This window comes from Juglans microcarpa x Juglans regia, chromosome 6D (genome assembly GCF_004785595.1).
Source record: "Juglans microcarpa x Juglans regia isolate MS1-56 chromosome 6D, Jm3101_v1.0, whole genome shotgun sequence".
NCBI lineage: Eukaryota > Viridiplantae > Streptophyta > Magnoliopsida > Fagales > Juglandaceae > Juglans > Juglans microcarpa x Juglans regia.
Window position 1 is genome coordinate 13761567 of NC_054604.1, and position 14314 is coordinate 13775880.

Sequence of the window (14314 nt, forward strand, 5' to 3'; positions counted from 1 at the left end):
CTGGATAAGCTAATCTCGATGGGATAGTTATCTAGTCGATGGCAAAAGATAAAGGAGGTTATTATTCAAATTTGCTAAGAGATGAATTCTCATCTGTAAATTTGAATTCAAATAAAGGATAATCACTATCCGATGAGGGAACAAAGATAACTCATGGAGCTCTATATAAAGGAAAAACTCAAGTAAGTAAAGGGATGTAATTATTGTTATTATTATTGTTATCCTCAAATTACTAACTTAGGTATCGGATGCGATCCCTCGGACCCCGCGCTCTCTACACTTTGGTTGCAAGTGATCGTGAGGTGGTGGCGGTGAAACACGTCCATAACACATATCTTAATTTCATATGCTTAACGTCACTTCTAGTAGTAGGTGTTGTTCTAACGTGTGTGCATTAATTCTATCAAAACATTGAACATCATAACATTAAAACATAAACTATTTTTATATACTTTTGCAAAACTAGAAAACTTCGGAAATACATCAGCCTAAATTTTGCATTCACAGCTATACTAGTTTAGAGCTAGTTTGGTTACACCAAATCAAATTATCTCATCTCATATAATCATTTTAACTTTTCCAAACTCTCACACAAAGTATAATAAATATTTCAACTTTTATAAATTTCAAAATAAAATAATATTATAATAATATTATATTTAATTTTTAACAAAACATCTTATCTCATCCCATTTCATCTGAACTGCATAACCAAACGAGACGTGAGGGTGAGATATCCACAACCTTGACAAGGCAATGGAGTAAAAATTGTCTACACATTGTATTACCCTGCCCCACAACAATCTATACTCAACTCAAATTGTATAGCAACAAAAGTAAAACCGATCGAATTGCTTGTCTTTTCACATTTGAATAACTCAAGGTTGATTGATTTCTTTTATATCATATTGTAATTATTAGTAATAAATTTAGCTGACATGAGCTTCAATATGATAACAAAATCATCTTAACATGTTAACCACACACAGATTTCTATTCTACAGATTTCGTAGAATGATGTGAGCGCCATATTGTGGTTGAAGGGTAATAATATTAAAAGGCGCATGAGCATAGGATGGTGAAAGCTCAAAAGAGAAGCGTTGTAGAACCATTGAGAGGGCTACTTTAGCTTCAATCATAGCAAAGTTTTGTCCAATGCATATCCTAGGACCCCATCCAAATGGGAAAATTGATAGTTTGCCTTTTGTAGCTTTTAAGACTCCATCAGAGAATCTCTCTGGTTTGAACTCGTCTGCATCATCTCCCCAAAGTTCATGATCGTGATGGATGAGGATTGTCGGCAAGGAGATTTGAACTCCAGCTGGTAAGGACAATGTTCCAAGTTTCGTAACCTCATGAGTTGTTCGATTTAGAACAACTACAGGTGGGTATAGTCTTAGAACCTCGTAAAGTATCATGGTAACCTGTGGCATTGAATATTTATGATTGTAAGAACTCAATCGCAAGTTATTTGTGAAGAGTTGTGCTACACAGAAATCTCACACTTTGCACGTTACTTAAAAACATGTAATTTTATTTTTTTATCCTAATATTTTCTATCCACTTAAAAATATGAGAATAAAAGAGTAAAATCGCTTATTTTTTAAGTGGTATGCAGGAATGTGAGACTTATGGTTAAAATTTCTCATTTGTGAAATAAATAAGAACTACTTACAACTTTTAAGTGGTTTAACCCCTCGAAGTCTGGTTTGTTATCTTTGCCAAAAACTTCTAAAACCTCTTCTCTTGCACGTGCTTGCCAATATGGATACTTACTCAGCATAACCATTGTCCAAACGAGCAAGACAGAGGTGGTTCCTTGCCCAGCAAAATAAAACAACTTACATTCCTCTATTACGTCTTTAAGATTCATTCCGATGTTCTTGTCGTTCCCATGCTCTTGTATTTCTTTGATGTTGGATTCTATAAGTATGCCCAGTAAGTCATCATTTCTGGCCTCACCTGCTTTTGTTTCCTTCTCTCTTTTGTTGATAAGGTCTTTGAGTGATGCTCGTATTTTACTGTCAATTTCTTTCATCCTCCTGTTCATCTTAGTTGGTAGATACCTGCATTCAAGCCATTCATATAAACAAATGACAGTCTGTACGGATTTCATCGTAAGCTCTGCTTGCTCTCTTTGGAGTTCGAAAATCAGTCTCCCTTCTTCATAGCTACTTCCGAAGGCCGTCCTCGAAATCACATCACTTGCGAGATTTTGGAGATAGGGCCATACATCTAACTCAATGGACCCTTCTTTGGTAATGGAACTTACCCATTTGCAAATCATGTCGTTGCAACTCTGATGAATTGCTGGTAAAAAACTCTGAAGCAAACAACACAAAAAGTAATGGAATTTATAGGTGGGTTTCCAAGAAGACAAAGCTAAACAAGGAAAAATTTCAGGCATTAATTGCCCTCTCACACTCCAACTAACCAATAGATCAACAACCGATCAACATGGAGGATACATTGTTAGAAACTACTAATAGAAATTGCAAAAAATCACTTCAATGTCTCTATATATTGAGTGTTAATGGAATAAAACAAATGGAAAGAATTAACTAACCTTCAATTTCTCTAGATGGAATGCTGGATTGATAATCTTTCGGTGTTTAGCCCATTTCTCAGTTTCATAACAGGCAAGACCGGTTACTAGTAACTTGGTAAGAGGATTTCCTTGCGGCTTTTGAAAGGTGGTGTGCTTGGAGAAGATATCTTTTACTTGTTCAGTGTCCGTAACACTCACCCTTGGTGTCAGACCAATCCATATAAAGGAGTTCTTTCCTACATATTTGTGCTTGCTATTATATATATGACAGTTGAGAAGCAAATCTAATATCAGTTATCAAATTAATAAACACTTACATACCCATCTACATGTGTCAAAATCTGTGGATTCTATCTGAAGAGAAAAGCACTGCAAGTGAGACGTTTGATGAAATGCCTCAAAGGGCTCTTGCTTTTCATAATATCATTCACTACTCACGTATTTCCTTCATACAAGAGCACACTGTGCTGTACAATATTTATATGCAGTTTCTCAAGTGTAATTATGTTACAGAGAGAGAAATATATTCTAGATGCTTCTACAAGGTTCCTTTATTCCGTTTCATCCATCCTGAGGTGGCAATTCTGTTTCTCCATTCTGTTTTGGTAGTGCGTTGACAGCAGAGGATTGTTTTGAGCAGGTGTGCTCAGGTGCAGGATAATCAAATGCTCTAATATCCTCCCGCGATTCAAGCGGCACAGGTACAATAGTGAGGCTTGAATGTAGAAAAGAAAATCTAGCTGAGGAAAGCGGTTTTGTGAGAATATCCACAATTTGATCTTTTGCTTGAAACAAAGTTGATAGCGAGTTGTTTGGCAGCAACATGATCTCGTACAAAGTGGTAATCCAGATCAACATGTTTGATACGTAAGTGCGTAACAGGATTAACAGACAAGTAAGTGGCACCAAGATTATCACATAATAAATTTGGCATGTCAGAAATAAAAATTCCTAGTTCTTTCAATAAAGATTGCAACCATAAGAGTTCACAGGTAGTATTAGCCACATATTTATATTCAGACTCCATAGAGGAACGTTCAATAGTTGGTTGTTTCTTAGAACCCCAAGAAATTAAATGGGAACCAAAGTATATACAAAAACCCCCAGTTGATTTACGATCATCAGGACATCCAGCCCAATCCGCATCAGAAAAGGCAGTAAGTTTAAAGGAAGAAGTAGAGGAAAAATAAAGGCCAAAAGATGAGGTTACTTGAAGATAACGCAAGATGCGTTTTATAGTTTGCCAATGTGGAATGCGAGGACAATGCATGTATTGACACACCTTATTGACAGCAAACGATATATCGGTCTAGTGAATGCAAGATATTGAAGACTTCCAACCACACTCCTATAGAGCTGAGGATCCTCAAAAGAGGAACCTTCATGCGCAGTGAGCTTGGTTGTGATGGACATAGGGGTAGACACAGATTTGGACTGATGCATGTTAGTGCAATGTAATAAGTTAGAAATGTATCTAGTTTGGGACAAGAAAAGACCATTAGCAGTGCGACTGACCTGAATTCCTAAGAAATAGTGCAATTGTCCAAGGTCATCAACAGGGAAGGTATTACGCAGAGAAATATTGAAATCATTAATCAAAGATGAATCTGATGCTGTGACAACAATATCATCTACGTAAACTAAAACATAGATTGAAGCAGCAGAGGATGAGACTATAAACAAGGACAAATCAGATGATGAAGCATGAAAACCTAAATCTAACAACTTAGAACTCAGTTTAGAGAACCAAGCCCTAGGGGCTTGTTTCAGACCATATATTGATTTTTTGAGTTTACGAAGATAATGAGGAAAGTCAGGATTCACAATCCCAGTTGGTTGCTTCATGAAGACATCCTCGTCCATATCACCATGCAAGAAGGCATTCTACACGTCTAGTTGATGAAGAGGCCATTTTCGAGTGACTGCAATAGAAAGTAAGAGACGGATAGTAACCGGCTTGACCACCGGACTAAAAGTCTCGGAATAGTCAAGCCCAGCCTGTTGATGGAACCCTTTTGCAACAAGGCGAGCCTTACGTCGCTTCAGGGATCCATCAGCATGCCGTTTAGTTTTAAAAATCCATTTTGAACCAAGAACGTTGAGGTTGGATTTGGGAGGAACTAAAACCCAAGTTTGATTCTGAAGCAGAGCTTCGAATTCACTGGCCATGGCGGCATGCCAAACCATAAATTTCGAAGCCTCTGTATAAGAGGTGGGCTCTTCGGGAATGGTGGAAGACTCTGTGAGGGATGCCGACGGTTTAGGTGGAGGCCATTTTAAAGTTCCATCCATTCGGATTTTGGGACAGGAATTATTGGTTCTACACCTTGTGAGCATCGAATGTACAGAAGAAGGAGAAGGATCTATGTGTTGTGGTAAAGAAGAGTGGGAGTTTGGGGAAGACGGCGCAGAGTGAGGAGTGTTGTTCTGAGGTGACGAATGAGATTCTAGGGTTTGTGAATTTGGTTTAGTGTTGAGGGGCGTATGGGCTTGAGAAAAGGAAGAAGAGTGGGCCAATGAATGAGATGAGACTTGAGTTGGTGAATGGGCCTGCGGGTTAGAGAAGGCTGAATGTAAGTCACGTGAATGAGAGGGTTGGATGTTTAAAGAAGTCAATGGACTTGTAGGTACAGGAATAGAGACCAACGAATGAGTTGGACTTGGAGAAGAAAGAGAAGTAGATGAACCCGAAGAGGAAAAAGGAAATTGAGTCTCATCAAACCTTACATCTCGTGAGATGTATATACGACCTGTTGGATGATGAAGACAGTTGTATCATTTGTGGTCTGAACTGCAACCAATAAAAACACAAAGTTGAGAATGCATGTCCATTTTATGACGATTAAAAGGGCGGAGATTAGGCCAACAAGCCGAGCCAAATATTTTTAAAAAATTGTAGTCAGGAGTATTTTTAAATAAGGCTTGAAAAGGAGAGATATTGTTTAAAATTGGAGCGAGCATTCTATTTATAAGAAAAGTAGCAATTTGAAAGGCATCAGCCCAAAATTTAGTTGGTGCAGAAGATTGGGCTAAAAGAGAAAGCCCGGTTTCCATAATGTGACGGTGACGCCTCTCAACACTACCATTTGGAGTATGAGAATAAGGGCATGTAATGCGATGAGAGATTCCAAAATTTTTAAGAAGACCATGAAAGGGACGAAATTCACCACCCCAATCAGTTTGCATAGCAATAATATTAGAAGAAAAAGTATTATTTACATATTTAATAAAAGCTAAGAAAATAGTGGAAATATCAGATTTTGTATGTAAAGGAATGTACCATATGTATTTAGTAAAATCATCCACAACTGACAAATAAAATCTAAAACTATGAGAGGATAGCACAGGCGCTGGTCCCCATACATCTAAAAATAAAAGCTAAAAAGGAAAACTAGAACGGGAAGGTGATGGTGGGTGAGGAAGTGCATGAGACTTAGCTTGAAGACAAGAATTACAAATGGAAGAGTGAGTGATGGATGTGTCTGGGAGATTATTTTGGTGAATAGTGAGAGAAGTTATACGAGGTGAAGGATGACCAAGACGGGAATGCCATATTTGAGGAGTAGTCCGTTCACCAATGAGAGCATGATAGGTGGAGGAAACAGTCGAACGTGATATGGCCTCCGCAGCAGTTGGAAGCACGTACAAACCATTTCTAACGGGGCCCTGAAGAAGTACCTTCCGGGTATGCAAATCCTTCACAAGGAAACCAACAGAATTAAATTCAAAGAAAACTAAGTTATCTAGACAAAATTGACATACAGATAATAAATTCTTAGAAATTGAAGGAACATGAAATAATTTTTGAAGAAGGAATTTGCCAGAAGGAGTTGGAAGGAGACCAGCGCCAGTATTCTGAATAGACAGTGAAGAGCCATCACCAATTTTGACTTGTTTAGGACCATGATATGGCAGTGATTCTAAATTGAGATTAGAAAAATCTACCGTAAAATGATTAGTAGTTGCAAAGTCTGGAAACCAAGAAGAGGAATAAGGAGGAGACGTAGGAATAGCTGTGTAATGAGAGGAAGGTGGTGGAGCCTGATATGTGTGTGAAAACCGATGGTAGCAAGTAAGAGCAGAGTGGCCAACATGATGACAAACTTGACAAGTGGGTCTATTAGTGTTCTGTGAAGAAAAGAAATTATGAGAAGGAACCGATGGGTTGCGACCACCCCGACCTCGCCGAAAGCCATGACCACGGCCTCGGTTAGGTGGGGCTGACGGAAAGGGAGGGTGAACCAGAGTGCTATTAGCAGAAAGTGTGGTGCCCGAGAGAGTAGTATGTGTTTGATGAGCAAGCCTCGACTCATGGTTCAAGAGAAAGCTATAAACCTGAGATGAGGACAATGGTTCGGGTCTAGTGGTAATAGAAGTGACCACAGACTCGTAATCCAACCCAAGACCAGCTAAGAGATAGACACTAAATTCAGTAGGAGAGAGAGCATGTCCAGCAGCATTAAGAGAAGCGACTAGAGCTTTGGCTTTATGGAAATAGGTTGAGATTGTTTCGGAACCTTTCTTAAAAGTAGCCAACTGGTATTGGGTTTGCATGATATGGGCAGTCGATTGGGCAGAGAAAAGGCTATGGAGGGTGGACCATATTTCTTGAGAGGTGGAACAATCAAGAACTTGAGTTAGAACAGTGTCAGAAAGAGAAGAGTTGAGAGCCGAAACAATCAACTGATCTTGGAGCTTCCATGTAGTATGTGCGGGATTGAGTTTATCTGCAATGATGGGAGGTGGGATAGGTAAGGAGCCATCAACATATCCGTATAGCTGATGTCCTTTAAGAAATGGAAGGATTTGTGCCTTCCAGAGTAAATAATTATCATTTGAGAGTTTGATAGTAATGAGGTGAGCTGCAGAATTTGTGATGGAGGGATTAGGAGATGTGGATTTGGACGAAGCGATGACAGGTCAAAGGAAGAACGAAAAATAAAAATAAACTGGACAGGGGTCCTATGGAGCTCATGATACCATGAAGAGAAAAGCACTGCAAGTGAGACGTTTGATGAAATGCCTCAAAGGGCTCTTGCTTTTCATAATATCATTCACTACTCACATCTTTCCTTCATACAACAGCACACTGTGCTGTACAATATTTATAGGCAGTTTCTCAAGTGTAATTCTGTTATAGAGAGAGAAATATATTCTAGATGCTTCTACAAGGTTCCTTTATTCCGTTTCATCCATCCTGAGCTGGCAATTCTATTTCTCCATTCTGTTTTGGTAGTGCGTTGACAGTAGAGGATTGTTTTGAGCAGGTGTGCTCAAGTGCAGGATAATCAGATGCTCTAATACTATCGTTCAAGGGAAACCAAATTGAAGGAAACGAATCACAAGGCAAGATGGCTACTGGGAGTATTATAGAAGAGATATATACATACCATAATTGGTCAGAGTTTGAAAGTCGAAGGAAAAGACACGAGGTGCAATATCATTGGTGAAGCTCATTGGTTTAGACGTCGCTTCATTCATTATCCGAGAGCTCTCCTTCAAGTCTCAAAAAGAAATCCGGTAGGAGTTTCCCCTAAAACCTTGCTCCCTCAGACACCTCTCTAGCTTCTTTGGCTTAAGCCACACCCATCTCAACGCTCTCCATGCTGATCTGAGTACCGCGATCGTTAAAATGGACATGAGCACAAGCGTTGGAAATGAGATTTCCATGATGAACAAAAACCGAGAGTGAAGTGAGAGAGAAAAAGGAAAAGGAACCGAAGAAAGTGCTTGAGCGAGGGGGCCTTTGCTGTGTTTAAAGATAGGAAGCTAGCTAGCGTGGTCTTATCTATTGAACGAAGAAGAAATGATGAATGCTTTAATGGAATAGCAAACGGAGAAGAAATGACGAATGCATTAATGGAATAGCAAACAGAGAAGAAATGAAGAATGCTTTAATGGAATAGCAAGCATAGACGAAATGACGAATGCTTTAAAGGAATAGCAAACTGCCAAGTGTTTTTTTGTCCACAACTTGTCTGAGTAGTAGCATTAGGCAAAGTTTTAGTTAAAATTTATCTAGTATCTCACTTTTTTATTTTTAGTTCCCCTATAATGACGCGGGAGAGTTATATCTGATCACTTAAAATCACATTCAATAATACATGTATAAACTCCAAAGTTTCAATAACATATAGAAATCATTGATTCAATCCAAAATATATGTTCATCTACAAGAACATTAATGAACTACTCATGCATAATTAACTAAAAACACCACAAAGTCTCAATAATAACATCAATATCCCAAAGTAACACTAAAAAATGATTATTTTCTTGAATAAAATCCCCTTATAGATTCTTGTAACCTTAGTCACTTATTCCACTACGCTCAACTAATCTTGCTCATGCTTTCTATTTTTGATCTTCAATTGAAACATCCAAATCATCTGAAAAATAATGAAGATAATTGGGTGAAGTATCAACAACTCAGTAAGCCGCGAACATATACTAGTTTGTAAACATGGATCAGTTACAGAATGCAGAAACATATAATTCTCAAAATATGGTAGTGGTATTTTGAGAATCTTTCCATTACAATAATAATAATATATATAAAATAATAAGCACATGCATAACAGAAACATCATCAAAAATAGAAGTAGAGACTATGTTTACCCCCGTGGTAGGGTTGTGCATATCTGCAATTAACCAAGCATAACATATCATCATTTCGTCACCAAGGTTATGCATTCAAAACAAAGACCACTATTATATCCTATAGCGGGACCGAAGGCCACTATTATATCCTACAGCAGGACCAGATGCCACTATTATGTCCCGTGGCAGGGCTGGAGGCCACTATTATGTCTAGTAGTAGAGCCAAAGACCACTATTATGTTCCTGATGGGGCCAGAAGCCACTATTATATCCTATTGTACGGCCATAAATCAGAGCAAAATAGAATATTTTGCCTTAGAATTTTCATATGCAATATCATTTCATAACAAAGCACTATAGATACAGATCATATTCTTATCATCATGTATAAAATTTTTAGATTTCATATTCGCTCTTTTTATACAATTAAGAAACAGAGTACCAAAAATGCTTATGTCTACACCAATCATGACAGAAATATATCTTTCTTTCCTTATTTATATACAGTGAGTTATGTAGAAAAATGATCAATGTTGTTTTCAAGTTTTACATAGCAAAATGTGCACTTTTTTCATAAATCAACCTCAGTCCGTTTACGCAAAGTCTATCATAAGAGCACCGCTTACCTTAACTTTTCAACTTCTCTAAATTTCCTCACAACAGTGGCAAACAAATTATCAATCTTCCCTAAACTAATACCAATTATAAATTAATAGAATTAAACTGGCACATTTAAAAACAATGGCACATCTAAAAACAAAACAACACAACTAAGTGATTCCACGACTATAACTCCATGGTTTCAGTTCTTCTAACCTGGTTACTAGTTAACTCCAACAAAGTAACTTCGTGAACTTCACTTATAACTGGCTGAAACTATTCCAATTATGAATATGTTCGTTCAAATATCCCATAAGCTCTTGCTACTTAACAAGCTGACCCATTTAGAACACATCTAATCATATCTTACCAAATATGTTTACACCAAAGACTTTGATTTCAAATATTTTGACAAATTGCACAGATATTCCAAGCAAACCCTCCACCATTTGTCATCCTGAGACATAAAAATCCAACCAACCAAACATGATTTTATGCCCATCGATACACAAGTACTCAAATTGATTTCAATAATACATCACTGTCACCCACTTACTTCCATCTCTAGACAACAACAATATTCCATCCAAATCTCATTGAAACATTTCCATAACCAAGTTGTTACCAATACCAAACCAATAATATACCCAGAACCAAAAATCAGACTCTAAATGGCCAAACAATACAAATCCACCATAAACCCGATTTTCAAATTCAACCCAAATTACCAAGTTCCACCCTAACCTTAACATTCAACAAACCTCAACCTTCTGACTGAAACAAGGGCCATAACAACAACATAGTTTTTCAACTAACGATGGACTATAAAGAGGTGGCCGTGTGAAGACGAGGCCTGTGGCCTAGACAAATGAAGCCCAGCTTGAAGGCCCCTGAAACTACGCCGTTTAGCAAGTTAGTCATCTCCTTTCTTTTCTTTCCCCACCCTCCGACGGTTTCCCCCATTTCTTTTTCTCTCCTCTGTTTTGCCAAAAACTTCTCCCCTAATCCTATTATCTCTACACAGTAGTTTATTTTTCCCTTGTGGTTAGTTTTTTCTCCTCAAATCTTTAGTTCTCTCTACAAACTCATCTCCTCCCCCTCTCTCGCATGGTGTTCTTTTGTCTACAAGTATCTCTCTCTCTCTCTCTCTTTCATTTTACACTTAAGACTCTGAACTACAACCCCTCACAGTCGACCCTCTCTTTCTCATCACTTGTAGATTTTTGCTTTGTGATTTTTGGTGCTGCGTTTTCATGGGTCTCCAAAGTTTTGTAACCGTTGAAGCTCATCACTGGAGACACTATCGATCGCCGGTAGGCCATTCCCATTATTTGTTTCTCACGCACACACACACATTCACTTCAAGTTATTTTTTTTTCACTCCAATGGAATTTCTGTGATATGATTTCAAAATGTGTAGTCCGTGGGTTTTTAGGCATTTTTGTGTAAGAAAACACCTTGTGTTGGAATGGTCTGGAGTTTGGATTAATTGGGCTAGACGTGCAGTGAAATAAATGGATACTCGGGGTTGAGTATTGGTTATTTTTGTACTATTCAAGTTTTATACGACTGTTGGAGTGGAGGTTTTATTACTTGGAGGTATATCACTGCTGTTTTGGTTGAGTTGTTGGTGGTTGCTTGGAGTTAGGGGCCACTGAAGTGGGATTGATATATTAATTATTTGAGTTTAACGTTGGTTTTAGTGGGTGTATAGGTCAATATTGAAATTGGTATTTGGTATTTTGGATTGAAGTGTGAGCTGCCTAGTTTATTATATAGTTGTTTGAGTTGAGTTAATTTGTTGAAATATGGTTCAGAATTATGGGTTTCAGTTTTTTAGATTGAAGTTGTGGTGTTGGTCATTAACACTTAGTGTATAATATTTTTTTATTAAAAGGTGACGAGACTAATAGAGGTTGAATTCAAGGTATAGATAATACACTGCAGGAGTCAAGTAAGCTGGGTTCCTATGCTAGACTTTACACGAACTGTTTAGATTGAGATTGACTTTCTAAAAATTTTGCATGTTTTGTTATGAAATGAGAACTTGGGAAAAATAACCTCGGTTGTTTATTTGCATTACTCATGAAATCAATATAAAAAAGAGAAAATGTTTCTGACATGCATTGTATAGACATGAGCTATATTTTGTCATGCTGTCTCTGAAATCTAAAAAATAACGATATTGAAAATTTGAAAAATTGTGCAATGATTTAGAAAGATGCTCCGACTTTTGTTCTCAGTATGTGAGAATGATTTGAATATGTTACAATACTCTGTTTTGTTTTGATATGGCATCTGAAAACCTTTGGCATGGTGTATTGATTTTGTATCTGACTCCTTCTCTGCTCTGCTCTGTTTGAGTTGGTACCAACTTCCCTGTCTCTGAGTGTACCCACTTTGGAAATAAAGTGGTTTATGTGGTCTTTCCTGTGAGCACACTCGGGCCTCCGAGAGTAATAAGGGAAAGATTCACTTTTGTCTCTGCCCAGTTTGGCCACTAGGAATAGCACAACCCTGCCGCGGGGTGAAACATGGTCTCTACTTTGTGAGATGCTCTATTTTGATGTAATGTGATGATGATGCTCAGGTTATGTTATGCCAAAGTACTCTAGGTTTTAAGTGTTTTTAAAACCATCGCTATGTTACATTTGAAAACATGTTGTGCTCTGCATACTAACTTTGTAAGATATTTTACTCTGCATAATGTACTCCATAAATGCTTATGTTTGGATACTGGTATATGTTATCTGTTTACTGAGTTGTTGATAATTCATCCATTATCTTCATAATATTTATTAGATGATGTGGAGAGCCCAAATGAGAACCAGGAATAGGAATTGTGAGCTTGACTAAACTGATGATAGTGTGTTGAGTACCTTAGGGTACAACTGTTAAGAATGATTTCTGATATCGTTTAGATATTTATGTTTTTAGTTTGGTAGGATTTGAAGTTTTATCATTTTATTATGTTGAGACTATTGGGAGATTGTGGACCCCCCTTGATTTATGTTATTATTGTAATGATGACTTTATGGAGTTTATTTTGTGTCTATTTGGAAAATGTGGGATTGTGTACTGTTTATGAAATTTGTGGAGATCTTAGATGTATTGGAAGACAGGTTTATAAGTGACATGTAATAATTCTTCGACCCATCTGGGTACGAGGCGTTATAGGCCGAACTCTGCATGGGGTACAACATACTCCAAGAAGGGTGTGGCGGAGGCTACGGTAAAGTCTAGGGGAGGATCTAATAGTGAGATGGTGAGCAAAATAAACTAATCAAAGAGATGGAGTGAGTAAATAGAGAGAGAGAGAGAGAGAGAGAGAGAGAGAGAGAGAGAGGCTTACCAGCAAGGCAAGGTGTGGCAGACCGATGGATCTTGAGGACAAATTAGGGCTTTGTGAGACAGAGCGTTGTGGCACAAAGCTTGGATGGTGACATTTACTAGTAGCACAAAAAACTCAAGCAAGGAAGGCGCGGGCGAAGAGAACCCGCGGAATGGTATACAAGCTTTCAGGCAAAGGGGGTACTGGCGATTAGAAATTGAGGTGGAGGTGGGGGCAAAAAGCCTAGCGGAAAATCACGGAGGAAAGATGGGAAATGGGTGGAGAGAGAGAGAGAGAGAGAGAGAGAGAGAAACTTACCAGCGTCATGGCATCCCAGAATGAACCTAGACAGACGGCAAGGGGTTAGCACAGTGGCGAGTGGCAATCATAGAGAGCAAGAGATGTGTAGAGAGAGTGGGGGTCATGGGGGGTGCGCAGAGGGTCGGGGAAGAAATGGGAAAAAGAAGAAGAATAATAATAAGAAGAAGAAGAAACAACCGCGGGGGAGGGGGGGCTTGTTTTCTCGGTGGGCTTGGGCCTTGCTTGGGCTTGGGTGTTTTATCCTCCCCCTTACAAAAATCTCGTCCTCGAAATTTGCTAGTACCTCAAGCAAGACCTATACACTTATCCATCCATTTCATACCTATTTTAATCCTCAATCATTTTTCTCGATCATTTTAGTGTGATGCTTGAAATACCTCCTAATCCTATAGGCCTACATGTTTGCGCACATAGTATCGATCATGATACACTCTAGGGTCATGTTCATGTCTAGAAACGTAAACCTCAACAATGAATTTACAAGTCTAATAACAATTTCACCCAAATTATTAGCTTAAACTTCATATGAAATAGTGAATAAAACTCTCTACCTAATTAATAACCTCATACGAAAAGAAAAATAAAATTCTCCAAAGTTCAAGATACGTAATCTTACACTCGATTGTAGAAGGTATCCAATTCATGGTCCCTAAAAATCTATTGTTCCTAAGAATCCTAAACAATTTTAAAATCCATAGTCGAGATTTAAGTCCTAAGTCATCTCAAGTCAATTAATTTGCATTTGAGTTTCAATAAATGACTCATAGAACAATAGTAAATTTTTGCTTGGATAGGAGCCCCTTAGTCTCAGTCGTCCATCTACAGGATGATAGAGATAGACTGAGGGGACAAGGCACGCAAGTTCTTGTGGCTTGCCTTGCATCCAATCCGCAATCCCTCCCTGAATAAGGGTC

General features: G+C 38.2%; 1 protein-coding gene across 1 annotated transcript; it reads right to left on the bottom strand.

Moving 5' to 3' along the window:
• Positions 1–868: 868 nt before the first annotated feature.
• Positions 869–13406, bottom strand: LOC121235398 (cytochrome P450 CYP72A219-like). The gene is made up of 5 exons (XM_041131746.1): positions 13398–13406; positions 7149–7179; positions 2567–2784; positions 1676–2323; positions 869–1424 (listed from the first exon to the last, which is right to left on the bottom strand). The coding sequence occupies exons 1-5, from the start codon at positions 13404–13406 to the stop codon at positions 999–1001; spliced, it is 1332 nt and encodes a 443-aa protein (XP_040987680.1). The 3' UTR covers positions 869–998.
• Between the last annotated feature and the right edge of the window lie 908 nt (positions 13407–14314).